General features: G+C 35.1%; 1 protein-coding gene across 2 annotated transcripts; it reads left to right on the top strand.

Annotated features, from left to right (window-relative positions):
• Positions 1-27,754, top strand: LOC146541319 (T-box transcription factor TBX20-like). 2 transcript variants are annotated; one of them, XM_085195585.1, is made up of 7 exons: positions 1-533; positions 4,195-4,480; positions 17,197-17,470; positions 17,638-17,802; positions 26,054-26,130; positions 26,572-26,643; positions 26,716-27,754. In XM_085195585.1, the coding sequence occupies exons 1-7, from the start codon at positions 311-313 to the stop codon at positions 27,128-27,130; spliced, it is 1,512 nt and encodes a 503-aa protein (XP_085051711.1). In that variant the 5' UTR covers positions 1-310; the 3' UTR covers positions 27,131-27,754. The 2 variants fall into 2 exon arrangements, with proteins under 2 accessions (XP_085051711.1, XP_085051720.1); XM_085195594.1 differs by lacking the exon at positions 26,572-26,643.

Here is a 27,754-nt window from a genome sequence, read left to right as displayed (position 1 = left end):
CGCGGAGACACACCGGTCCGCTCTAACGCCTTCCTTTCCGCGCGTAAAAAGTTTTCCCAATATTCCGAAACTTCCGAACGCGGTGACAGTACACTCTTGCTTATTTTTTTGTAATAAGCTCATGAGATAGCATTGAAGGAACAGATTTAGACAGTTGTGTAAAATTTCAGTGGTACTTATAAGATTGTTTTCAATTTTATAAAATAACTATAGGTTGACAGATTCATAAAAGAACTAACAATATAATATAACACGAAAGTGATTAGTAAGATTATATTTGGCTTTACGAAGACTATGAACTGTGCCACCGATGGGATGTACGGTCGGTGAGGTGTGGAGCCGAAGGTTCTCTGAAGCCGTGAGCTTGATGCTGCTGCAGGGTGAAGGCCGAGGGCCTGCTATGGAGGAGGAGTGCTCAGCACGGCCGTGTGCCACAGACTTCTCTATTGCCGCAATCATGGCTAGGGATCGTCAAGAGCGTAGAGAGCGTAGAAGACATAGAGACCCCAGAGAAGATACGATTACTCCATTAGGTATGTTGATCTTTAATTTGTTTTTAAAAGTTTATTTTATGATACTGTTTAATTATGATAGCGTTTAAATATTTATAGTACAAACTTTGTGATACTGAGTGAAAAATAAAATAGACCTAACAAATAAATTTTATTGGCGGTATATAAAATAGTATATCTATTTTATAGGTATAAAAATTTTAGTTAAAATTATAACTAATAAAATAGAGTTTAAACAATATATTTACTTTACTTACTGACCTTTGCTAAATACTTTTTACAAAGGTTGAACTTTATGAACCCATGAAAAAAGCGGAAAGAGGGTTTCAATTCGCTGCGTATATTTTTTCAGTTTACAAATATTTTATAAGCTTTCAATCCGATTTTTTTACTGTGTAGTTCAATTTTGCCATTTTATATTTATCTTTATTCAGTTGAAATATAGCTATAGGTATTGACAAGCCTACTCAAGATAATTATCCATTTTTAAACCATATTGAATAACAAACAAGTCAAATAATGACCTAATACCAAAAATAAAGCAATAAAAATTAAGACTACGTAGATATTATTTATTTTTATTAGATAATAATTATATTCCAATAAGAAAAATCTTACCTATCTACAATCAGTTCTGCACTGAAAGTTGTAATATTTAACATTGAACGACCTTTGAACGCACTCAGCAGAGTAGGCAGAAGGAACCTAGTATTAAGACACTCCGTTCTCCACTTTCCGAGGCATGCATGCTGAGTGGCAGAACTCAACGTCGCGCTTTGGTACGACACCAGGGCGGAGAAATGGAATATAACACTTTGTGCTCCTGCGACACGAATGGCCTCTGGCTTTGCTTTGGTACTATGAATCAACAATACCTACTGATAATAAAACGATTATTCAAACAAACAAACAAAGTGATATAATATAATAAATGTAGGTACTTATTGAGGCCAGGAGCACAAGCGTGTGACTGTAAACATGAGAGGTCATGGATTCATGGATAAAATTTCATTTCTTCGCTCTTGTGAGTTTCGGCTCTCAACACACGCTGCCTCAAGAATTAGGCAGAAAGTGAAAAATATACCTACTTATTAAATACCAAAGATTTACACATAAAATTGTTACCTAATTAGCGACATAAACGTTTATCGTCATAAACAAAGGACACCTCTCTTCGCTCGCTTCGCTCGTTGTAATAATAATAAAAAATAAAACTATAATGGACAATGACAATTATTTTTATACTATACAACTGTAGGTACTATTGGAACCGAATGTAATTCCGGTTCCAATATTTTTTAATTTATATCTACTCACTACTTTTTATATACCTAATAGATACATATAATAAATATATAATGTAGGTAACTAATATGTATTATATTTCTTATATTTAGTAGAGAAAAATACTGGAGGAATGTATCTAAATTGTCTCTTTACGGAGAGGACAAAAGAAATATTTGATAAAGAATTATTGATCTTGATATGCAAGAGAAATTGGCAGGATAATATTCAATACAGTGTGTAAAAGCAAAAGCATTATCAATTTGAGTAATTCGTTAATTTATCGAGCACATGCTTAATGCAAATTTAGGACATAAGTTTGTGATTTTCTCATGGATACCATAGTCAGAAATGGATGAATTTAAAATGGGACAACACGGAAGCAGTAGCTTCCAAATAAAAAAAGAATCATTGAAATCAGTTCACTCAGTCAAAAGTTTTGAGTTGCCTTTAACATAAATCTCAAATGTAGGTCCCATATAAATTTCATCCTAACTAGACTCAATTTAATTTAACATTAAACTGCTTGATTGCTTGATTGCTGAACAACTGTAAAACTATTCAAACTGTTTATTATAACTAAACTACCTACTACTAAAACCACTAAATTATGATAACAGATATTTTTTTTTCATAATACCTGACATAATATCTTTTTTCATAATATCTGATAATTGAAATAGATTCAAAGTAATTAATTCGACACATGTAGGCTAGAGGCCAGCTTGTGTCCCACAATAAAATATTTATTTATATACAACACGCAATGCCTCCAGAATTCGGCGGAAAGTGGGGAACGGAGTGTCCTAACACTAGGTTCCCTCTGCCTACCCTGCAGTTTGCGGAATACAGCGCGAAACCGATTTATGTAACCTAAAAAAATATGTAATACTAAAAAATATGTGTACTATGTAAAACGGAGTAGGTACCATGACAAAATACAAATAGCACTAGTGACGGAATTATAGATTAACCGATTAGTTAAATATACAGAAGGAGGGTTGATAAATGAATATGTCTTGAAAAGGTCATTATTTATTGGTGCTTTCTTTGAATATCTTGCTTACTAAGTCAAAATGTTAGAAGTGGCAATATTAGCAGAAGCCCAATTCAATTTACTTTGTAGGTACCTAATAATTTCCAAATTAAAGTTGTTGTTCATCGGGAACTCTAGATCCACAGTACCAAATTGGAAAATTCATATGTCTCATAAGTATGATTTTCCATTAGAACTTTTTTTTACTTACATAAGATTTTTTTGTTTTATTTTAATGATATTTATTAATTGAAATTATTTGTGAAGCGGTCGTGGCATAGTGGCACAAGCGTGTGAGTGTGAAGGTGACGGTTGTGGGTTTGCTTCCCACTCGGGGAAATTTATTAATATTTTCATTTCTTCATTCTGGTATTAAAGCAAAGATCCACGTAGAGTATCTACCGCTACTCAACTCACTATGCCTCAAAAATTCGTTTATGCTAGGTTCCCTTTACTTAAGCGAGATACAGCTGAATGAAGCTGAAAAAAAAACATTAATATTACTTAATTATAAAAAAAAAACTATCTAATTCTGTATTTCTAACAAAATAAGTTAATTAATTGAATTGTTAATAAGCTATACTAAAAATTAATTTATAAATAACAAACTTGTTAAAAAAACTATTGATGAGTAAGCGGTAGGTAATTAATTGTCATATTTAAAAAAGATGATATTATCTAAATTTGATTTTCAAATGCAACAGTAACACATGAACATATGGACCGTTTATTTTGAAAGTGGTGTAAGTCCATTTTTGAGAAAAATGAGCTATCACGTAATTCATGCTTAATTTAATGTATTTTTTTAATATATAACTAGTCCTTGTTTAATTTCTCAAAAAAAACCCATGTTTTGAACAACTTAAAATCGGTCGGTAAATGAAATTGCATAATCATCGACATACTAACCTTTAATTTTCTCGAAACAAAAGAAAATGGACTTACACCACTCTCAAAATAAACGGTCCATATGTAGGTACCTACATAAATATGCTACATTATATTTTTGAGCTAAATTTAAATGACCATTTAAGTCAAGATTAGCAACTTTCACAAATTTTGCATAAAGTTAGAATTTGGAAAAATATTTTATTTGTTTCAATAATATAAAATCCATTTCTTAAACGTTTCTGCGCGTCCAATATTTAAATTATAATTTATGTCTAGATAAGAAATTGTGTATATACCTATCTAAGAAAATTGTTCTACAACATGTCAAAGCACATATTAAACAATATATTCATTCCACCTGACTTTTGACTGTTGGACTTAATCTTTCCAAGAAAAGAGACAGGGTACAATGAAATCATCTTCAATTTTTTGATCATCTAGAGTATATATTCATGTTTTTCTTATTAACAGAAAAATTTGTGGATGCCACAGCATCTGCATCGGGGTCTCCATCGCCACCATTAGCCGAATATGAACGCGACTCTCCTGTGGACGTCTCATCTACGTCCGAAGCGGGCTCAGCGAACGGCGCACCAAGCGGCTCGCGAGCTCTGTCACCACCCCCAAGAAACCCCCAGCTGACGGAACGTTGGTCCAGCGAGGAGATGCGACATATCCAGTGCCACCTTGAAACTAAGGAACTGTGGGACAAATTTAATGAGCTTGGAACGGAAATGATTATCACAAAAACTGGAAGGTATTTATTTATTTTTTGATATTAACTTAAAATACTGTATTAAACTAAAAAGAGAGAGAGAGAGAGAGAGAGAGAGAGAGAGTACGTAATTGTGCACATGTAAAGATCACCCGTGAAACTTAAGAACTCGGTGGTAGGTAATTGAAGTCATTGTACGTCGAGCGAAATCAATGCTGTATCGTGGCGTTGATGCCGATAAGGTAGGTGGCAAACGACGCGGCGGCGCGAGGCGTGTCGGTCGCGCCTGGCCATAGAACAATGGGTAATTGCGAGACCAACCGCCGCCTACCAAAACGTACGTCAAATACCACGAGGGCTAATTGCTTATTCGAAAAATCCTTGTTGCTCTTTAATTGCACGTAAATAATGCTTGCATAAACGCACGGAACCTCCTAACGCTTGCTCTAATCTCTCTCTGCGTTTAACATGTTTAGACTGGTCATTTTGTAGTTTGACATGTGTCACAGCAAGACAAAATATGAATCTAAGTCAGTTCTAAAAAAGTTAAATTAAATCAACTTCACGATGTATCCAGCACACAAAGGGGTACGCCGAGGGAACCTAATGTTAAACTCTGTTCCCTACTTTTCACCGAATTTTTCGAGCAGACTTTTGCCTTGATGCCAGAGCAAAGAAATGTAAATATTAATAAATAACAATTGATTCCCTCGAGTGAGGATCGAACCTACAATCGTCTCGTTACGGTTAGACTCTTGTACCCCTGCACCTGTAAAATAATAATTACAACCAAAATCTCGTGTCGAAGTAATTTCGCGACATAAATCAGTGCGACGTTTCGCCAATCGTAACAAATTCGCTCGCGTAATCTTTTGATAACGCTCTAAACTCGCTGTTTCTGGAATGCTTCAGAACTTGTTATTGTCTAACTTGACAGAGAATTTCATCGCAAAGTCAAATGTTATCGACCTGATGATGTCTGTAGATTTTTTATTTCTTATTACTAGTAAACCATTTTTAATTTTATTTTATTATCACATTTACGAAATTACATACCAGGTAGGTCTGACCTTTATATAAAGTAGCGTTTATTTTAAATAGTCAGCTGTAGAGTGTTACAAAAATTTAAGGCTTTTTCATGGACTATAAAACTATATTAATACCTCACTTATTTATTCTTTATAATGTTCTCGAGTTAACGACGTTGGGCATTCAGTTTTTTCTTCCATGCACCATAAAATACGACATTCAAAAACATACCACTCGTATTTATTTTCAAACTAAGCAGTGCATAACAATCACAATGCACGTTTAATGTTGTGTTGATTCGTAATAACTCTAGGGAACTAGCATTGTAGACCCGCTTAAAACATATTCTAACTGATCCTGTATATACCTATTTACAAAAAAACTACATAAATAGTAATGCTTATTTTATTTTGTTTATTTTTTATATAAGTTCGTAAAACATAATAAAAACACAATTTGACTATACAATCATCACAATCAATAAGATGCCATTAAAAGCTCATGGGAGCTTCGCAACCACGCACGTACTGAGAGACAATTTGCAGGACGCCGTCACGCGGCTTAACCGAGTCTGCCTCGTCGATTAGCATAAATCTCGCCAACTAACCGGCACAAATGACTAACAGAATTCGTACTGCCGACTACCGTCACAGCGAACGAGGAGTGTTTGAGCCGTTCAGCACATTCGCATGTCCCAGCGACGATGCGCGACGAATCGCGACCGTCGCCCGCTCTAATAAATCAGCATTATCTCGCGAGATAGCCGCCTGACCCACCCCGCCGTACGCGGAGCCCTGTGTCGTTCGAAAAAATTAATGACACGGAAAAACGATTCGCTTATGAGGGATCTTTCGATGTAATTGAATTGCCCTACTGAGATCTGCCGATTCGTTGCAAATGCTGAATCAGGTGCACCCACTACGTTCTAATGATTATTTTTTTTTTTATTGAGTTTCTAAATTGTCATTGCGAAGGAAAATGTTGATGCTGCTTAAAAAAAGTGGTTAAAGAAGCTTTTAAAAAAATAATATCCAGTTGGTAATAACATGATAAAACAGGCGATTTCATTTGCATATCACTAAAAAGGGCACAGAATAATATGGCGTTGTTAAATATAAACACATTAGCCGCTCACCCCTAAGAGATTATTATAATAAGCGTAATAGTATAATGTACACATCTATCTCCCGCTTCTTAGTTGCAATGCTAATCGTGTTTCGAAATGATACGGTCAATTTTTATAGTGAACGTTCTTTTTGTTCACTCAAATCTCTGTTTATTTTTTAAAAGAATTTGATCAATTACTTATTTATCTTGTTATTATTAATATTTACATAAGATATATTACGTTTCACGAAGAAACAGATATAAGCAAAAATATTATTAGTTTATCAACCGTGAACCTACTACTAGAAATCAAAAATAACTTTTATTATAATATCGTGCTTTAAATTAGATAATTGGCGCGAGCAATTATGACGAGTCGAACCTTATCAAAGCCAGTAAAGGCTACAAGAATCAGATGAAAATAAAATTCATTTTATTGCGCTCATAAATCTTATAGTTTTCATATTAGTCGTGTTTATTCTTTGATATCGCCTTTGATATAGAGATTGGTGATTGTAAAGTTGTCTTAATTGATTTAAATTAACATGTTTTCATACGACGTGGGTATCATGAATCGGCAATGGCGCATAGTTAAGATGTTTCCTCTGCGAGCCTTGCCAACACTATATAATCACAGAGTTGGCAGACAACGGCCGCTTTGATTTACTTCTCACCACCATTTTCTTTCATATAAATATTAGACTCTCGTATGATAAATGGCGCGTATAATATTTTAACTGTATAAAAATGTATATATTACAAGAAACAAAAGAGTATAGTGTTCTAATTGTCTCCGCGGAACGCTTTGATGTTTAAAATGAGTTTGGCCACTAAGCAATAGTTAATTGAGATATAAACATGTCACTTGGTGTACGATGAAAGAACTAATAAAATGTACTGAAATCAAAATAGAAAAATCCAATATTAAACAATGCTCGCGACTTTGATCTAAAACAACTGTTTCACTTTGTGATATCAGAAATTCATACGAACTACGTGTAAAATAAACCTACTAATAATACATATAAATATATACCTATAAATATATATAAATAATTGTGATATCGTGTTACATATTAGATATTTTATTCATATGTATTACATATAATATGGTATAATTTATTAAAAGTAACAAGGTGAAGTAAGTAAGTATAGCATGTCGTAGAGCGGGTCGCGCTGGGTGCTCCGCGCTTACACGTACTGGGGTACAGGGGTACAGGCGTACAGGCGTACAGGCGTACAGCCGGACACGACCCTGTTCGCCATTTGTCGCGCTCGCACGATAATTGTTGATATACGATCGCGATCCAACACCGTAATTGTCAACGCTTTATCTTCTAATTGGCTCACATTTGCCAATGCCATGTGACTCTCTATACGCGATAACATTCACGCAAAAATTGCTTATCGATTTCAGTCACATTCATAAAGCGGAATTCCGACACGCTCCGCTCCAATGGAAGCGAAGAAGAAAAGCAATTCGCAACGCCAATTTTGAGAACAGTAAAAAGTGAGATTCACAAGTGCGAGTTGAAACAGCGTTTAAGAGCTAACCGAGGGCGGCTGAGCGCCCGCCGGGGGCGAGAAACAATTTAGAGTTTTATCGGCGACGAGGTGGTGGGTGACCGTGTTACTCCTGATTTATGTTCATATTAACTACGAACGCCACTAACGTGCAAATGCATAACACTCACACTCTGGGAACTGTATATTTTTCTGTTTACAATAAAACTACAATCAAATTTAATTTTCAACTCACTGATGTTGAATTCACGTATTCCAAAACATTCAAATAATCCCAGACAAGTTTGGAAGCGAAGATCTGGATATTTTAACGTCATTCGAATCCAAAAGCTAATTTCACTAAAACCTTAAATGAATCGAGTTGGTCGGAGCTCTCATTATTTAACTTGCTCCAAGTTTAAATTGAAAACGCCACCAAACTCTTTACGTAGTCCGAGGCAAATTTTGAACTTTGCTGCTGAATCGGAAATTTCTTTATAAATATCTTATTAAGCTTAAATTCAGTTGGTGTCACGCTGCCGACACTAATTTTATTCGTGAGAGGCGGCGCGCCTGAAACGCGGGCCGGGAGCCAGTGTAAATGTATGCAAACGGCAACGACGATATTTGACAAAACTGAAAACGACAAAAGAATAAGGAGGCACCTCGTCCCCGCGGTCGTGCCGACGTTGACGCGGCGACAAAGCACTCCGTCCCCCGGACCCCACGACACCTCGCGAATTCACTTTACTTTGTCTATATTAAGAGATTACCTGTCACTCTAGCTACGATAACTCCGATATTATTTCATTTAAGAAGCTTCATCGTTATAATTAACCTTTAAATATTATATTAACTTTTGTGTTTCTCATGGTATTACAAAATGATAATGTCGTACATTTGAAACATCTTTAAAAGTCATTGGAAGTTTATACCAAATAATAATAAATATCGATTTTAATATTTGTTTTCAATTTAAAGGTAAAACAACATATTAATTTTAGTACAATAACAGCTACTTTGTTGTTTAATTTCCTCATACATTTTTAATGGGGACGCGCAACCCTATCACGTTGTTTCTAGGTTATGTGAAGTGAACACATGCAGCCTATTTGAACACAGCGTGTAATAGATGTGTGATTCATGTAAATGTACCCTTAGCAAGTGTATCGCGGGCTAATCTCGCCCGCCACCCCGGCCCCCACGCAATATGCCGGGCGGGGGCCCGGGGTGGTGGGCGCCACGAGAAAACGTGTAAACTAATTATGTACATTTTCGTAGCCACTTATTTACATAACCACGGGCTAAGCCCCGCTTTCACCGTGAATATTTCATTTGTAATCTTTACTTTGACGGTTTAATATGACAGCTGTTGGTTTATTTGGAGAAAACTTTTAATTTTCGTCGTTTTCTTCCGGCCACCCTTTGTGTGCGTCGGCGAACACCTCGCGCACCTAATGATAGGCTATTGTAAGGAGAAGATAAAGCATAAATATGTAGTAAAACACTTTTAACCTATAATTTTATAGAAACGGTGGGACATCCTATTAAATTGTACAAACACAATAAGTTGTTTATTTCACACAAAGAATAAATGTCAAGTTATTTAAAATATAGATATTAATAATTTAATTTATCTTTACAAAGTAAGTACTTACTTACAATAATTTTCAATTGATTCACTGTAACAGGAAATCAATAAATAAGACTATTAGAGGTAATGAGCGAGTGACCATGCGTTTCGCGAGTATTTATACCCGCCTTAGCTTGAACTAATTTATGGAGGTAAGTACGCAGAAAATGTTTATGTACGTAGTGTGGCCCTCCCGCTCCGCACCGTTGACATCCGGTAGCCTCCCTACGAGTATGTGCATACCGGGACGTATGTAAAACTTCAATTATTACCGATCAAAATGGCGGGGACACGCAAACGATTTATGCTGTAATTTCATGTAATGGCCGATACGTAGATACTATTATGTCAACTATGGTTTTATTAAAATTTTAAAATAAATATTCGACGAAGCGTAAGATGACCAGATACTGTATGTGTCACTAGATTGCCCTTTGATGTTTGATTTCGCGGAAAGCTGTAACGATTGACGCCATTATTAGCTTAATAATATCTGTGTTAAAGAGACTTGTTGGCAGATTTGTATTTCTATGTCATTATTATTTTGCTTGTTACTACAAAGTACAAACTCCAAATATTTATTTAATTAGGCAAGTGTGGAAAGATTGATAATAGAAATCGTTTATTTTATGTTATATTTAATTATAATTATTTTCTATCTATATAAATAAGTAAGCTAATTACCTTATATCATAGTCAATACTACCAAATTCCTGATCCACGATGAAGTAGCAAGGTCACGACACAATCAACGGTCCTCCATTGTTTCGTGGGTTAGAGGAGGCTCCACCCCGTTGACATGTCGCGTTTTAACAGTCCGTACGTGCCCCCACCCTCCACCTAACCCCCCTAGCCAGCAACTGACGACATTAGCAGCCGCAGACATAGGGCACGTCCGCCAGACGCTGACATATCTACCTAAGGACTGTATACGTACCTACCTAGATCTTTTTATTGTAGAGATAGTAAGCTAATACTTTAAAGGATATACCTACAAAGTTGCGTAAATTGTAAATTTGTTTATTCTTCTTTGTAATTCTTCTTCCGTCGTTGATGGAACGAATTATTATTTCTTAATATTTTCATTTCCTCAGCCGGCGGTGAAAGTGGGGAACGGAATGTCTTAACACTAGGTTCTCTCTGCCTACCCTGCTGTACAGCGTGAACTTCACTTATTTTTTTAATTAACATAAATTGTAAATATCTAGAATATTCTATACCTACGGATAATGCATCCATGTCGCATATTAATTTGTTTAATGTTACGCCCAGAAGTTGTATACAAGTGAGCGAGTTTACGCCGTCGAAGGGAAATGAAAACATCCTAAGTATAGACTGCACGCGTTCAGCCACGTCTAAAACGTCATACTTTAATAATATACCGATTTATAAAACAACAACACTCGGTTACCGCTTCGTAGGAAGTACGTACTCATTTTATATAATTGCAAAGAAATAACTAACAATGTGTTGACATACTGGTATTACGCAACGAGACCTATATCATGCGAATTAATCTATATTACAACTTTATTAAAGCATTTTTTTTCCATTTTCATCATATTTCTTTTCATCGAGTTGAAATCGAACCCACTACCAATATTAAAACAGAATAACAATAATAATGCTAAAAGAAATATGAATTATTCAAATAGCATACATACCTACGGTTACCTTATTTTAGCGCCTTACAAAGTTTAAGTGAAACGGCAATGGCGCTACGAGTAGAGACGACTTATATCGTTAACTTCCCAATTTCGGTGTCGACTTGCGAAATTCGGCGCGGAGAAGGAAAATACAGGTGTGACTTGAACACCTACACCTGTGTAATAGGTAGTAGGTATCAGTTCCGTACGCAGGTACTAAATTAGGAGCTTTGCAGGAGTTAGCGTGTATTAAGGAGGAATGCAAATTTTAAGCGTGGTTTATGAAAATCTAATTATATTTTTATTTTTGAATAAATCTATGATTTATAGATTTTTTATTGATGTCCAAAGATAATATATGCACAAAATTTTATTTTAATAAAAACTAGGTGACATATTTTTTTTATTTTTGACTAAAACTATCCATATTTTCTACGTAGAGTGTTGAGCTGTTAACAGTGATTTTAATCATGGTTTCTTACGGGAATTTTCTTCACATTAACATCTAAAATAGAGCAATTCTCTAATTTTGTAAAACAAAGTGAGATCTAAAGTTGCTCTACAGCTTGAAATGAAAGAGCCTTCCTATCAAGAAGATGCCCTAAATGAATTTGAACCCATAGCTATTGCGTTCGAAGCCATTGGGAGCACTCGCGATGGGAATTAAATAAAAATGTACAACACGCTTGCCATAATTACAACGTCGCCAATAAGGGTAAAAGTGCAGCGTGTCATTGTCTTGCGGTATCATTAAAAAAGTACGCTTAACTGATATTTGTTTAAAATCATTAATTATATAGTTGTTAATTAATACTTACGCGACGCATCTGCCAGTGAAATGGTTAAATAATTAGCTGTTGCGTTGAAGGTACAACTGTTTAATGCATAACGTGAGCAATTGTACTTACATCATTATGTATGTTCGTCCATATTATATAAAGTGTTTCACGCTGTATCCCGTACCTACATAGCAGGATAGGCAGAGAGATCCTAGTGTTCAGACACTTCCGTTCCCCATTTTCCGTCGAATTCTGGTAGCGTTGCGAGTTGAATGACGGACCTCAGTTTTAGTATCTAAGTGTTTCGTACGTATTTCGATTTTCATTCTTATATATTTTTCTTTCATTTAATAATATGTCTACAAACAGAAGGAAATAAAATATTTATGTGTGAAAAATATATAATCTATAAAAAAGTTGCAGACATAACAAAAAGTGTAACAAAAAAATCTTCCATTGCAAGTGGTCCATGACAGGTTCAGTAGTTACATATCTGAGATCTCACCGCTTATTCTGACATAGATATTTATCAACGAATTTGACAAAATCGTGCTAGTGTCGAAAATCCGTTGCGGCTTCGAACTGGGACCTCCCAAGGAGAGTAATATTTCACCCTATGCGCCATCCGCCCAGCCCCGCCCTACCAGCTCATTAAGAAACTAATACACATCAATCTTTCACACATTCCACTACGCTCATAAAAACTATACTTTGAAAATCATCGATTTTCAATTTTATAAATAAGCACAATCTAAGGCACTAACCGCATAAAGATTAAAAATATTTATGCATGTTGCATATTTTTATTATTGCTTAAAATACGTATATACATATTGCTTATAATTTACATTTGGCCATTTAAAAATATTTGACAACTTTCTGAAATTGTAAAATTATAATATAATTTTAAAATTTTAAAAATAATTATTATACCTACATAGGTTTATAAAACGTATGACATTGAATATTTAATTCTATTTATTAAATAACTTTTATTTAAATATTCCTTCATATGAAAGTGTGTATTAGAATCATATACTAATTCTCTTTCCCATCACTTTCTTCGTTATTACAAGTAAAATGGGATTACCGCAGACGACACGGGGTCATTTGTCATCTCGTCACTCATACGTCAGCGCCGTTACGCCCTTCGCCATAATCGCACCTCGAACACCAGACAATCGCATTAAACTTGTGCTGCGAAATTAACGAATAATTTATTACACCTTAAGTACTATATTAGGCAGATACTAATAAAGGTATTTTTTGGTTCTCAATCATATATTTAAAAAAAATATTTTACCAAAAATAAAAAACTTTTATTGTAATATTTTTTGTATAAGACTTTACAGTTTCCATTTACCATCGAATTCTGGAGACATTGCGTATTGCTCGACAATCGATATCAGAGTAAAGGAATGGAAATATTAAATATTTTATTTTCTGCATTGGGAATCGAACCCACAACCTTTTACAGTCACACACTTGTGCCTCAGCCGCAAAGCTCTTGAGCAACCCTAAAACGATATGAGCATAAGCAATATTTCAATATATATTTAATTAGATGTAATGGCGCATCAGACAGGGCCTACCAAATCCAAGTGTAATATTTCAAACGCATCGGATGCGAGGCGACAAGTCGTGACCAAGTCGCACGTCAGATGCACACCCATCCGTCACGCTGAAAGCCCGCGACGTGAATGTGACACTGAAATTCAACCTCGGGAACAAATTGTCATTTATTTAGAAATATAATAATGAATTGTAATATATATTTATAGCTGAATTTGTTAAATTCAATTAGTTTTTAGTACCGGTAAATCGCAATTGCTAAATACCTATTTGTAAAAAATACATAAAATAAAAGAGTAAATTTTGATAAAAGAAATGTACGTACATATTAGTTTATTATTATTATGAAATCAGCCCCAGTACGTGCTCGTTGCCGTAAAATTAGCTGTAAGTGGAGCCATTATTGATATGAATTATTCATTGGGAACCAGCACGGATTGTTGTCACTTGAATAATGCAGAACTCAACCGTGGCTCTCCGCTACTGTTGCCACTAATTGCTAATTCGCACTAATGTAGATTGGTTGCGTGATAATTTAAGCACTTACCTAGCATTCACAGATTATATTTCTGTAGTACAGATTAAAAAAATGTGTAAAAATATTATTTTATCTGTGGATAAAAATAATTAAAGAGCAATCAATTACCAAAATCAACACTTTACATTAATTGGGTTTAATAAAGCTAATTACGATTAAAAGTTATAAGCTATTCAAATTAAAAATTATACTTATTAAATATTTTTTTCAACGAAGATACCTACCATATTAGGTACCTACCTCAAGTGCGTTAATGAGTAAAATATGCGCGCGCCATCTGTCGCTAATCAACGAATAGAGTTAATTAAATCGCCCGCAATATGGCGGCGTATAATTGCTAATAATAAAGCGCTTTCCTGTATAATTAGACGCGAGCTGATTGGCTACCCGGCGCTATCACGACGTGATAACACTGCGTTAATGTAGGTACACTTCCTATTTAACTATTATCGTATTTCATAAAAAAATATATAATATTTTTTTAATTCATTTTAGATTTTGCTCAGTTATATAAATGACGAACAAGTTTTTTATAATAGGTAATATAAAAAATAGATCACGCTGTATCCCGCACACAGCAGGGTAGGCAGGACAAACCTAGTGTTAAAGCACTATGTTTACAATATTTGTAAACGCTGTATAATAGATAAGTGTCAAAACCTAACTCTTAAATAAATTTTAAATTATTCAAAACAAGAACCCTGGAAGTTTAACAAATGGGTTCTAATAAAAGAATTATGACAAGGATTCATGGTCGAGAGATATGCAATAGTGCGTTGTGGAGATGCATCACACCGACGCGCAGGGAAACAATGATTGACGAGTTTGCACCTCGCCCGCCTCTAATTAAGACGATATGCGTTATGCTCTCTGTTGTTCTTTGTTTTCACTTTAAATACTATTCTAATTTAAGCACAGAAATTATTATCTTTAATAGTTATAATACCTACCTACATGCAGAAACAGTGCAATCGCTAAAAATATTTAGTGTATTACCTAATATTGTTTATATGATTTAATTAAATTGTCTATTTTAGTAAGATTTGACAGATGTCCATGAATACCTCTCCATCCATGGGAATGTACTCTAACAATGTCATAATATAATAACGAGGCGTCGTAAAACGGTGCACTCCTTATTTCTGTCTTCGGTATCTGCTCATTAAAACTGGTGTACGTCTCTTAATCCTTTTGCTCTCGCTCGCTTTTCCGCTAACTTTCGGGTGGTAGGATGATGAACGACGTCGGTGGTCATATATCATTGCGGCAGTATATATCGCTGTGCGCCGAGTGTCGCCATATATGTATGTACCTACTACGCTATAAGCAGCGTCTCACAAATCGACGCGCGACCACGGCTAAAGGTGCATAAATCTTATTAATACCTTCTATTCTTATTTTCTTGTCTCCCTAGATTCTTGTAAAAGCGTTAGAACGCACGTCGCTAATGATGGCTTTCTTTTGTCGCGCGCCTCGCTTTACTACTCGGGCTATAACCGTGAAATATAAAGATATCAATAGAAATCATAAACCAATCACAGGTATTGTAAATTATAAAATACGCAATCACGTTTTCACGTTGGGTGGCCGATGCCTATGTCTTGTGGGTGGCGGGGGCAGGCCTGCTGATGTGGTTTTAAGGTCACAAAATACTCTAATGACGTTGCTCAGCGTCAAATAGCAAATTGTCAATTATATTTTTTCGGTTCACTCGAAGTAGATACCAACAAAAAAGCGATCACGCCGACTTGTTGGTTCTCAGCTTACATCAGATTTGTTGTTTCCGTTCTCGCCGCCTCAATGACTACCATTTTATGTCGATTTGGAGATAGTGTTACACGCGCTCGCTACTGACACTAGTTTTTGTGACACTTCTCTCTTCGTACAACGAGTTTATTATCTCGGATCGCTTTCTTACGTTTATATTCGTGTTCTGTTCTCTATTAGTATCAATTACTTTTGTATTAGATATTAAACATATTTTTCTGAAAGTAAATATATAAAGAAATAGTAACAAGCAAGAGGGTAAAAAGAGCCATTACTTCTCCAACCATAAGCAACACTAAAGAAAATACACCTACATAAAAATGTGTCCCCATTCATCTTTCCACAACAGGAGACATTTAAGAATGTCCCTATCAGAAAAGGGGGAAGGGGAACTCAAAACATAGACGGATAAGAATTGTATTTTTTATTTTGAGAAAAGCATTAACTATTTATATCTTTTTATGTAATATTTTACAACTTATCAGAAGCTTTAACCACGTTGAAAAGAATAAATTTTCAATCCAAAACTCACAGTTCTTTCAGTTTCGTGCATTTATTTTTCATTAATAATAAATACGTTTCTAAATTATAAAAATAACTCAGTTTCTGACAAGCAAAACAGCCAAATACTTGATGCTGCACTTGTTTTACTTGAAACACAATTATAACGAAAAAATATTAAAATATAATAGTAATTAGTCGCGATAATTTGCGATAACCAACGTTCTAATGAACAAAAGACGATTCAAGCTCACCTTCGCAAGCGATCATTTCCACTCATGCAAGTAATTGTCGGATAATTGCGTTAATGTGAAAATACACGCTTTAACAAAACAATGGTACGGGAAAGACGATAAAAAATATAATAAACCCGCAAATATTGTATTTGTTTTTGCGTTTTAATGAAGTTCTGAATGCATATATTAAGTCCTTAAAGAAACAAGTAGCGTCGTTTGTAGATATTGCCTGAAATGACTTTCAAATTGGCCATTATTATAATTTTAATATTTGTTTGTTATTGGTGTAGAGAAGAGAGAAAGTTTACTAAAAAAAGTAGAGCAGGTTTTCTGTGCCAATATAAAAAAAATATAGTGGAAGATTTGCTTAAACATAATATTTGTAATCGATTGTTAGAATATATTTTATTTATACTTGTAAATAGAAAAATATTCTCGTCTCAACAGACGCATGTTCCCGACGGTGCGCGTGTCGTTCGCTGGGTGCAGGGCGGAGGCACGTTATGCTGTACTCTTGGATGTGGTGCCAGTGGACGGCAAGCGGTACCGGTATGCCTACCACCGGTCCTCGTGGCTGGTGGCGGGCAAAGCTGACCCTCCAGCGCCAGCACGCTTGTACCCACATCCAGACTCTCCCTTCTCAGGCGATCAGCTACGAAAACAAGTTGTCTCTTTCGAAAAAGTCAAGCTTACTAACAATGAAATGGACAAAAATGGCCAGGTAATACATTTTCACAATTGATTGTTTTCTTACGTTTTGCTCCAATAAAGTAATTATTTTTCATAATAGTATATTTTTAGATGGTTCCAACTTAGCTTTAGTCACTTATACGTATAGTATTTAGTAACATAAGATTTCTTATATTAACATTATGTAATTTTTTTCAGCTGGTGCTGAATTCAATGCACAAATATCAACCTCGTATCCACTTAGTGTTGCGACGAGATGGTGCTATAAACGCACCGATAACTGATCTAGAACAAGAAGAGTTCAAGACGTTCATTTTTCCTGAGTGTGTTTTCACCGCCGTCACAGCGTACCAGAATCAACTTGTAAGTATTTTGACCTCATGTTGAAATTTTATATATTTATATTTATTTATATTTGTTATACTTAGGTAGGCAATAAGCACTAATGAGTGTGCTCTACTTTAATATGTAGGCATGTACTTTGCAAGGACTGCGTATAGGTATCCAAAAACTATTTTTTTTTTTAAAAAGTTCCATTCAATCATAAAAAAAATTAAAAGCTTATTAACTTTTATTGAATTCCCTCCGAATAGTGATGGGAAATATACTAAAAATAGATAACAGATTCCAGTCAAACTGAACATATAGGTACCATCACATGCTAGGTATCATTCGATATCTAAAATAGATCAGAAGAATAAACGTTTGAAATCGCACCGCGTCTCACCATCGACGTTCTATATCTGGCGTACTAATTGCATTTCGCTGAAAGGTATGTCCAGTTTGAACAAAGGGAGGTGACACATAATTTTTTGTATCAACCGGCCACCGCGGGCGACGCCGACGACGGACGGACAGTCGCACTGACGATTAAAGTTTTCACCGAGCTAAATATATAACTGCATTTAGAACAAATAAATGTAGAGCCGAAGAATCTTCTCTGAAGTTTAAAGCACTGCACCCACAAATTTAGCTAACAGCTGTAATTATAGCTGATATTATTAAATGGCCAACATTCTTAACGTTCTTAGCTTTATGTGTTTGCGATGTGCTTTATGTCAGTTGAGAAGATTAGTTGCATATTTTTATTAACATTTCAATATTTTTTAAAAAAGTATCCTTATTTTAGGATGCTATACTTAATTGATTTTTTGTGTTTTAAATCTTTTTTTCCAATTCATATAAAGGACAATTTAGATAGTATTGCTGGTATTTATTTTAATAAATTTTATTTATTTCTTTTTATTAGACACCAGGTTAATTCTAATTAGAAGCACATTAGCGAGCACGGTAGTACGAGCTACGAGCCCGCCCGCAGCACACGCTACATGTGTCGCCACGAGCAATTAATTCGCTGTCACAAGAGCGTTTGGGCGTCGCAAGTCCTCGTTTTGTTTTCTCCCGCGCAGTAATTAGGACGTTTTGAGGTTCATAAAGGAAGCGTTACTTTATATCGACAATGCGGCACATAAATCTTCATTCGCCCTTAATTAGCTCGCGTTTCGTCTTTCTTTAAATATGCTTCTTAACTTATGTTTGGACTACTTGTAAATGATTACACGTTTTATACATTAACCATTTAGATCGTATATTATTAAATGTATCAGATTCTCACTGTATCATAGTAGACATACAAAAACTAGTGTAAAGTTCTGGTAGCATCACTCATGGCCGCGTTTTACCTCGACACCAGAGCGAAGAAATACAAAATATAAATTTGAATATTTTTTTAATTTCCTCGTGTGGGGATTGAACCCACAACCGGTGGTGCTTACTGTATTCTTGTGCCCCTGCGCCATAACTGGCCTCTAAATGTGATTATTCAATTAAGACGGTGTTAAAATCTTTGTCATAGCATATAGCCTGGGAACTAGCTCCGCCTATGCGATATACCACAGTAATGACTCCCCAGTGCGTTGTTATTGATATCTATTGATTCTAACGCACCGTTAGATTTACAGCTAACGCCTATTGATAGAACTATTGAAATAAATCATTCTTCAACTGAATCTAGACCTATAATTTTACATTTGGTCTAGGTCCGTATCTGTTTCAATCCTCACACGAATTGCTTCATATTGAAATAATTATTTTCTCACAAATAAGTTCTAAAATAAATTATTTATTATAATATAATATTTTAAGTAAAAAATAATGTAGGTGCTTACATAAGAATTCTAAGCGTATCGAGTGTTTGATCGCGAGACGCGGGCGCAGCTTCGTTTCGGCTGACGTCACAATTCTGACAGCTTAAACATTTGTCGAACGGAAGATAGTGTCACTGATAACACAATCCCTTACAACAATAAGAGCACACTTAGCGTGTTTGCACCTGCCTGCGTGTCGGTCGATACGTCTAATGTATACAGACGAATGTATGTATATATTCATGTATGTATATGTAAATATCTATATAGCGGTTATAGTGTTTGTTTAAATTTAACTAAAACTTGTTGTTAAAACAAATAATCTTTAAATTATTTAGATTTTTCTTTAAGTTAATGATGAAAATACTCTTGTATTCAGCTAATATATACATTTTATTATTGTTATAAATAGCCTTCTAGTTATTTTTTTTATGATTTATTGCCTTACTTAGGCTATATTTATTTCTTTATTGTGGTACTCTAAACGTCATCCATTCATTCTAATTGCGTATTTGTATACTCGTTCATCAAATATAATTTATGTACATATTATAAAAACTCTTCCTTTACTGAGTGACTGACAGACGACGCACAGACGAATGTATAGAATTGAGTAAATTGAAATTTGGCATGTTAGGAAGTTTAGGGGGACAATAAATAAAATCTTCTCGAGATTTATATTAGAAAAAAAAATAGATTTTCCATTTTCTATCAATTTATTAAACTCTACGCAGGTATAGCTGCTGGCGACGACTAGTCAATTATAAAAATATATGCTGTAAGATAAACAATTCAAAGACTAACAAAAAAATGTCACATAATAATTTATTCATGTTGTAAAATCGATTCAAATGTAACATCATTATTGGTGCTTTATCACACAGCAACGTTGATATGAGACGAGATAACATCGTAAAGAAAGAAATGTGAAGTGTAATTTTTTGTGCATTCGCCGTGAGACTCCCCGACGCCGAGGACGCGCCGCGCGCCGCGGGGTGGTTTCCCGGGAAAGCCTGTCTCAATATTAAACATTTTACACCCACCAGTCCTTTGTCTGCCGTCCACCTCGCAGAGAGGTGACAATGTTCAGAACAGTTTATGCGTCCTCAACGCACAATGCATTTTTTAATAACCGATGACTAGTGAATTTGTTATGATCGATGGCTCCTTTGAATCATTCAAAAAACCTCGCGGATGGCAACCTGCCGTGACGAATTCGAACTTGAAACATGTTTATTCTTTAAAGTTAAGCCTATTATAGTATTTTATATTTGTTTACATAATTTCATATTTTTTGTTCGACAATGAGCTCGAAGTACGCATTCAATATAACGATTATAGACATTAATCCCCAATATTCGTTAGTTATGCCTTTAGGTGATTACGCGTCTTGAGGAGATAATCACGGAAATAACTGCGTCCGATGGGGCGAGCGTAGCGTAAACACGCTCAATAGCTACTTAATTGAAATTTATTTCTCATTTCTCAGTATCAACAATCAATATTCTAAAATCTCCAATGCGAGGCTATTCTCACATCGGGCATCCACAAACGAGTTCTACTCAGCCATAATCGAACAATATAAAGAAGGAGTAAAGGCAAACACAATTTCAATAACAAAGGGCAGCCATGACAAATAAACATATTTCACGGGCCAAAATGGCTGCGGTCAGGTGTCACGAGTGTCTCTCCCCCGCGCCGCGCCCCGCCGCGCTCCTCATTCCTTTTTCTCTCCAAATAATCGATTCATTCTTATGAATACGATCCTTTATATTTGTCAACGTGTTGTTATTAATATTTTTTGATTATATCGTAAAAAGACTAATGACGAAACTATAAGGTGATTCCAAGTGCCACCTTATACGGGTTGAGAAGATAAGCAAAAAACAATTCAACAAACCTTTTTAAACTTTTAATTAATTGTTTTAATATTAATTTTCACAATATCGATATATATTATATATAAACGCATATACCTACTAAGCAATTATATGCTACGAACACAAGAAGTCAACGGACTTGCTTGTAAAGAGATTTAAAATAATTTAAGTTTGAATTATTTACTGATAGTTCATCTCTTTCCCTCTGGCATGTGGTTGTGAGGGTGGTAATTCGTGATCTCCTTCTCACTCGCCATCGATCACGCGAGGTGTGACGTCACGCGGAGCCGTCGTGTGCGGCCCGTTTGAATTTATTGCGTCTGCGCACCCAGTCACTTTAAAAGATGTACTCGTAGCGTGGTCATCTAATAAGCTGGGGACATATTTTAATATTTTTCTCTTAACGCCAATTGTAGTTAGCCTTAAGAAAATTTTCAGTTGGTCACTAAAGTCTAGACTGAAGATTTATAGGCAGTTTTACTTTACTACCTTTGTTAATGATAGTCTTAGTAAATTACTTGCCGTACGTATCTACTAGTTAAGATAAAAATAGGTATTTTCTTCAAATTTGTGTATTTACATAGATGCTTAGAAGAATTTTTGGTTATGTTATTTAAAATATAAAAAAAACATATTACTGACTATTTGGTCGATTTGCTATGTATGATATTTTTAAAAAAATATATTACGTCTGTGCGTAAAAGTCAAACTTCAAAACATCAATTTGACGTCTACACTATATCACCTACGATGCATAGCACCTAACATAATGTCAATTTCACATTTAAAAACTATATTAAGATATAAATTATATATTGGAGGCGGATACAACAGATATGTGGCAAATAGCCTACTCATTAATTTTTAGAATTTATAGTCGTGATTACGGACATGAGTATAAAGTGGACCTTATACTGACTATAGGCCCAATAAAAGATCTTGTAAAACGTATTGGAGAAACTTCCGATATTCGCGTATAACTATTAAAATTTTAATTAATAGATATGAAGATATACTAAAGCGCTACTATAATTAAGTTTAAAAATTCCAGTGAAAAAAAAATTATAGCTTGCAAAAATCATGTGGTTAGGTAAAATACTTTTAAACATTGCAAGAGAAATCGGTGAAGGTATTTATAATTTACACGCAATTACACTTATCTTTTCTATTGGAACGATTAGTGAGAGCTTACGCCTGTTAGAGCTGTTGGATGAAGATGAAGAGTTGTAGCTACTTTCTTAACAAATTGTAATTAAGACAATAAACATTTATTCCTTTCAATCATTCGATATTTATTTTCCTTTACTTGTTATATTAGTGTTTCGTTCATCATTCTTTCATCTTCAAGTATCTCTTTTGTATAAACGGAACTTCGTACGAACATAATACTGTACTTTGAGTAGTATTCAGTATTCAAAAATAAATATTTTTTGTAATCATACAGTTCGAATTGAACTCCTGACACTCGCCTACTGTGACCGAGGACACCAAAAAATTTATTATATTTATTTTTTTGTAAACAAAAATGACAAAACACAAAAATCATGTAGACAGACAGCATTTGTAGTGTTGATAAATTGCGTAACGGGTTTCACCTACTTATCGATACCACATGCATCGCCCGTAATTTCAGAACACTTGCAAAATAATAAAGCATCGGTATTCTCGAAAACGTCGTTTACAACTCCCGCAGCTGTTGGTCGTTTCAAATTTATTGTCTTAGCGCAGTTCCTTAAGCCACTGAGATGGAATGTATGCAAAATGATCTACGATATTTCAAAGATTTAAGTGATTATTATTTTAATATATACATATTAATATATATTATTACCAATTAATATGATTTAAAATCATAAGCAAAAGTAGAGCAGTACTTAAACTGTTTATTTATAGATATATCATTCCTGGCTCTATATCAATCAATACAACTAGAAGGCAAACGCGCGCGGTAATGTGACATTTATTTATTCCTCAGAATGTCTCTGTCGTGTCCCCTTCGTTATCCCGTCATGTTAACACGACTGATTCTCTATTTTTCGATTTAAAATAGGTTTCCAGCGCGTAGGTACAAGTAAATAGTAGTTTATTTTATTATGTAAGTACTTAGCATCGACGGCTTTATAATAATTAAGAGCCACAAGTAATTAATGCGAAATATATATTAAAATGGTCTTTAAATATACGTTGCTACGTTTATTTTATAGTAGGTATAATTAAATAGCAATAATTGTAATTCTTTATACCTATTCAATTCACATTTACATTTACATACATGTCATCAAAATTTATTATTATCTAGTAGTAGAGCAACATAGACCCAACTTGAAGTAATTTCTTTTTCCTGACGCGTTTTTTAAAGTATTTTTTGTTTCTCACCAGGGAATAATGTCATTAAGGCGCCTTTAATGTTGTCAGTGAGCGAGAGGCGCGCCGCCCAAGGCGAGCGTTTGTTGATACTTAAATTAGGTTGTTTTGACACGCCTCGTCCTTATGTTTGTAGTAAATCTAATAAACGTCTGTAATGTGAAAGCGATCCATTTATTACTTACCGCGTTACTTTACGTTAACTTTATAAATTATCTGTGGATAGAGCCATCATTGAACTAATATACTGAAGATGTAATATTTATTAATCACAAATTATAATTTAAAAAAAGAATGTTTAAAGAGGTGAATAAGGTAAAGTCATTATTACTTTATTTTAACCATTATAAAATGTGTACAAATTCACTTTCTGTCAACCTAGCCACAGATAGAGTTAAATATCTGATTAAAATGGAAAGATCATTGCAGCAAAAGGTAGTGCCTACTCGATTTTTTTTGTTACCCTGTAAATGCTATAATGCAAAAAAGAAATAAATATATAAACTATAACTACAATTTTTGACCATTATTAGTCGAGTAGGCGCACTTGCTGCGTCAAACATACACAAGCCATGTAGCGCCATTGTAGTCAATGTCTAGCCAGATGGGCGTACAATTGTAAGTAGCTGTGTGACCCTCGACACCTCATCCTTGAAGCTTGTTTGGTTTGAGAGGCGAAAAACATGTTTTCTCGGACGTGTGTCTGATATGAGACCTCATTGTGTCACTTAATTTATATTCAATTCGAACTGTATGACGAGGCACTAATTCTAAGAGAAATTTTCACTAGGCACCAACATTTACAAACAGTGTACCTACAGTATAATATGGTAATACAAAAAAGTTAATTCATACTATTTTTGTCATCATTACTCCTAAGCAGTTTGAAACAGATACACGTGACGTATATTGTCAATATATTGTAATGTTTATTATTTCTTTTGATCTGGAACAATACTACATATGTGAGTTTATCAAGACAGTTTCCAGATTAATGCTTTAAGATCAAACAAAGACTTAACAACCTAAATATGTCCAAGTGGCAAAGTTTTACCGCTTAAAATACCTTCTGTTAAAAATGATCAGTAAAATCCCCAATAACACGTTACACTACAGTCATCGTTGAGTTCATCGTCCTAAATTACCTGTCTAGTGCGAACTTGTCGAAATACCAAGTAATTAACTCTTGTGTAGTGAGGTGAGTCAGATGGACCACTTGTGCTGTTTGAGACACGCAGCTCTTAGCAAAGAGCCATTAGCAAAGAGGCCAATAAAATGTACTTGACGAGGTTACGGCGCTCGTCGGCTAGAATAGCTCAGCATCTCTGCATAGTGCGGCATCACTCGGCAGATAATTACTGGCGCGTCGCCGGCCGCCGCTACACGGATTGCTGAAAGATTGACACGAGCCCGATAGCTCCCCGATGACTTGTTTATTGCGAATACCATACTGCCGAATTCACACTTCGCCAATTGACTTGGCAACGCTACAGGACGCTTTAAACTGTTTTTTTGAATATTTATTATATAGAAGTCTAGAAAATTCAAGCTAAAAATAATAATTACATGTAAATATGTGCGGGTGTGTCGAGCCTATCCAATATTTCCGGAATATGAGTCGATTAAGTGCCATCGGAGGGCATCAGGTTTGCGGGAGATTTGTCGTAAATATTACAAACAAATTGTATGGAGCCCCAGCGGGAGCACCGCGCAGCGAGGGGGCGATTTCTCATCACAGTACTTGGCCTCTGTCAAACACATTTTTTAACACCTCCAACTGTACCTAAATCAACAGAGTATTTTATGAGTGCATCGACTTAATTTTGCGTGTATTCTGAGAAAATTTAACAAGATCTACTTTGTGCACGACAGATGCACATAAATATGCACTCGTTTTATTTGTTAAACTGTTATCAATTTAAAAATTTCTTTATTACATTCAAAGATATACAACCTATTCTTCAAAATAAAATAAATCATAAATACATATCATTATTTATATTAATTATATTTGATTTAATAGTTTGTGTAAAGCTTAATTTTAGACGTAGAAACGTTTTATACGTGTACTAAATTTAAGTAGCTATTCAGTCCCTTTAAAATCAATATTTATAAAGCCACTTACCATTTTACAGCCGTAGTAATTTTATCAAAGAAAATGATATATCGTGTCTTACTAACGATATTTGTATAATAAATAACGTTACACGTCTTTTGTTACAGATCACCAAACTCAAAATCGACAGTAATCCATTTGCTAAAGGATTTCGAGATTCGTCACGGCTCACCGAGTTCGAAAGGTAAATATTTTACTTTATTTACAACAAATTTGTTTATATTATTTTAAAAATATGTTAAAATTAAATTATACATTATAAAAAGCGAGCATCCATATTATATTTTATTTTCTCTTAACCGTGATCGTTCATTAGTCCTCATTACGCGTTTGACAGAAGTTGGTATCAGTTCAGTAATCGGACATTAGACGCGCTCTTTGAAACAAACCCCACGACACTGATTGATACCTGCGCCTACTCAATTACGACTCAATCTCTATCTAATCGAACCGAGATAAATGTAGGCCGACCACGCTTGCACTTGTTCTATTCCTAATTTATAATTCGCTTAGGATTTCTCTTAGCAAAACTCGCATGCTAACATTCAACTGACGACTTCTATATAATTAGACTCTTTAAGCTTTAGTTACGTTTGTTTTATTTTGAATTTGTTTCTTTTTTGAGATTCTATATCACGGGGGAGCACGAACGAACAGTCTTTCCTGATGACGCGCGCTTCAGTGCCGCCAATTCTAGGTAGATACAAATAATAATAAGATAATGATAGCAATTGTCATCAGATGTCTAATTCGTTTCCAACGTTTTCAGGGAGACAATGGAGTCGATGCTCGCGGAACAGCATTACTTGAGATCACCCCTGCGGCCGTTTGACTTGGACCAACACAACAATAATTTGACTCTGGAAGAGAAAGCGATATTGGCTGCGCGGTCGCAACTGTTTCTGCGCGCTGCGTATCCATTATACGGGGTGCCGGCGGCGGCTCTATGGGGGCAATGGGCGTGCTTGGCTCCGCAACTCCTGGCACAGCAGCACCTGGCTTCTGGGTCGGGGCTACAGTTGCCACGGCCGGTGTATCCGGGTGGAGTCCCGCTATCTCAGCACAGATTCTCACCATACCCGCGGCGGGCCAGCCCCGGGTCCTCCCCGGACTCGATGCGAGACGCGAGCCCGCACTCACTGCCTCCCCCTCACACCCCGCACCCGCCGCAGAGCCCCACTTAGTGCACTCTCTACAGTTATCGCGCACGCACGTTTTAGGCTTACTTCTTTTTCAAAGCTCTTTGGGCGACGCTGTGATTGTACTGTTTTTATGTTTAGTGAATATCTATTTGATTAAAACATTTGTTTTAGTTGGAGTGAATAGACAGTATTAAGAGGAATATGATATAATAATAGAACAGTGCTGCCAGTGGTTGTATTATATTGTACAATAAAATATTTAATTATAATTTAAGACTGTAATTATTGTTATAATAGAGTTATATTAATATGTTCCTAATTTTATCTTTTAGGTGATTTCATCATAGAGCTATCAATATTGGTATTAGTAAACAATTGGCATTAACTACGTCGACATATCGAGTGTTTCATGATTTCTCATTAGTCGCCGCTCTCCCGTTGGTTAGGTGATATGTGCAATACAAAAGAAAACATAATTCTAGCAAACTAGGTGTTTGTATTAAGATAGATGTTAATTAATGTAGATATATTTTTGGTTTGTGTTAAAGATACTCTACAGTCACAAAGGCGAGTGGAAGTATCTAAAATTCACTATGTAGCTAAATTATAATTATTATAAATAATATATAGATAAAGAATAAAAAATTAAATGTTCGTTAACATATA

Source organism: Heliconius melpomene, chromosome 1 (genome assembly GCF_056956725.1).
Source record: "Heliconius melpomene rosina isolate 202511_hmr_F chromosome 1, ASM5695672v1, whole genome shotgun sequence".
Lineage (NCBI taxonomy): Eukaryota > Metazoa > Arthropoda > Insecta > Lepidoptera > Nymphalidae > Heliconius > Heliconius melpomene.
This window is presented reverse-complemented; position numbering and strand designations above follow the sequence as displayed.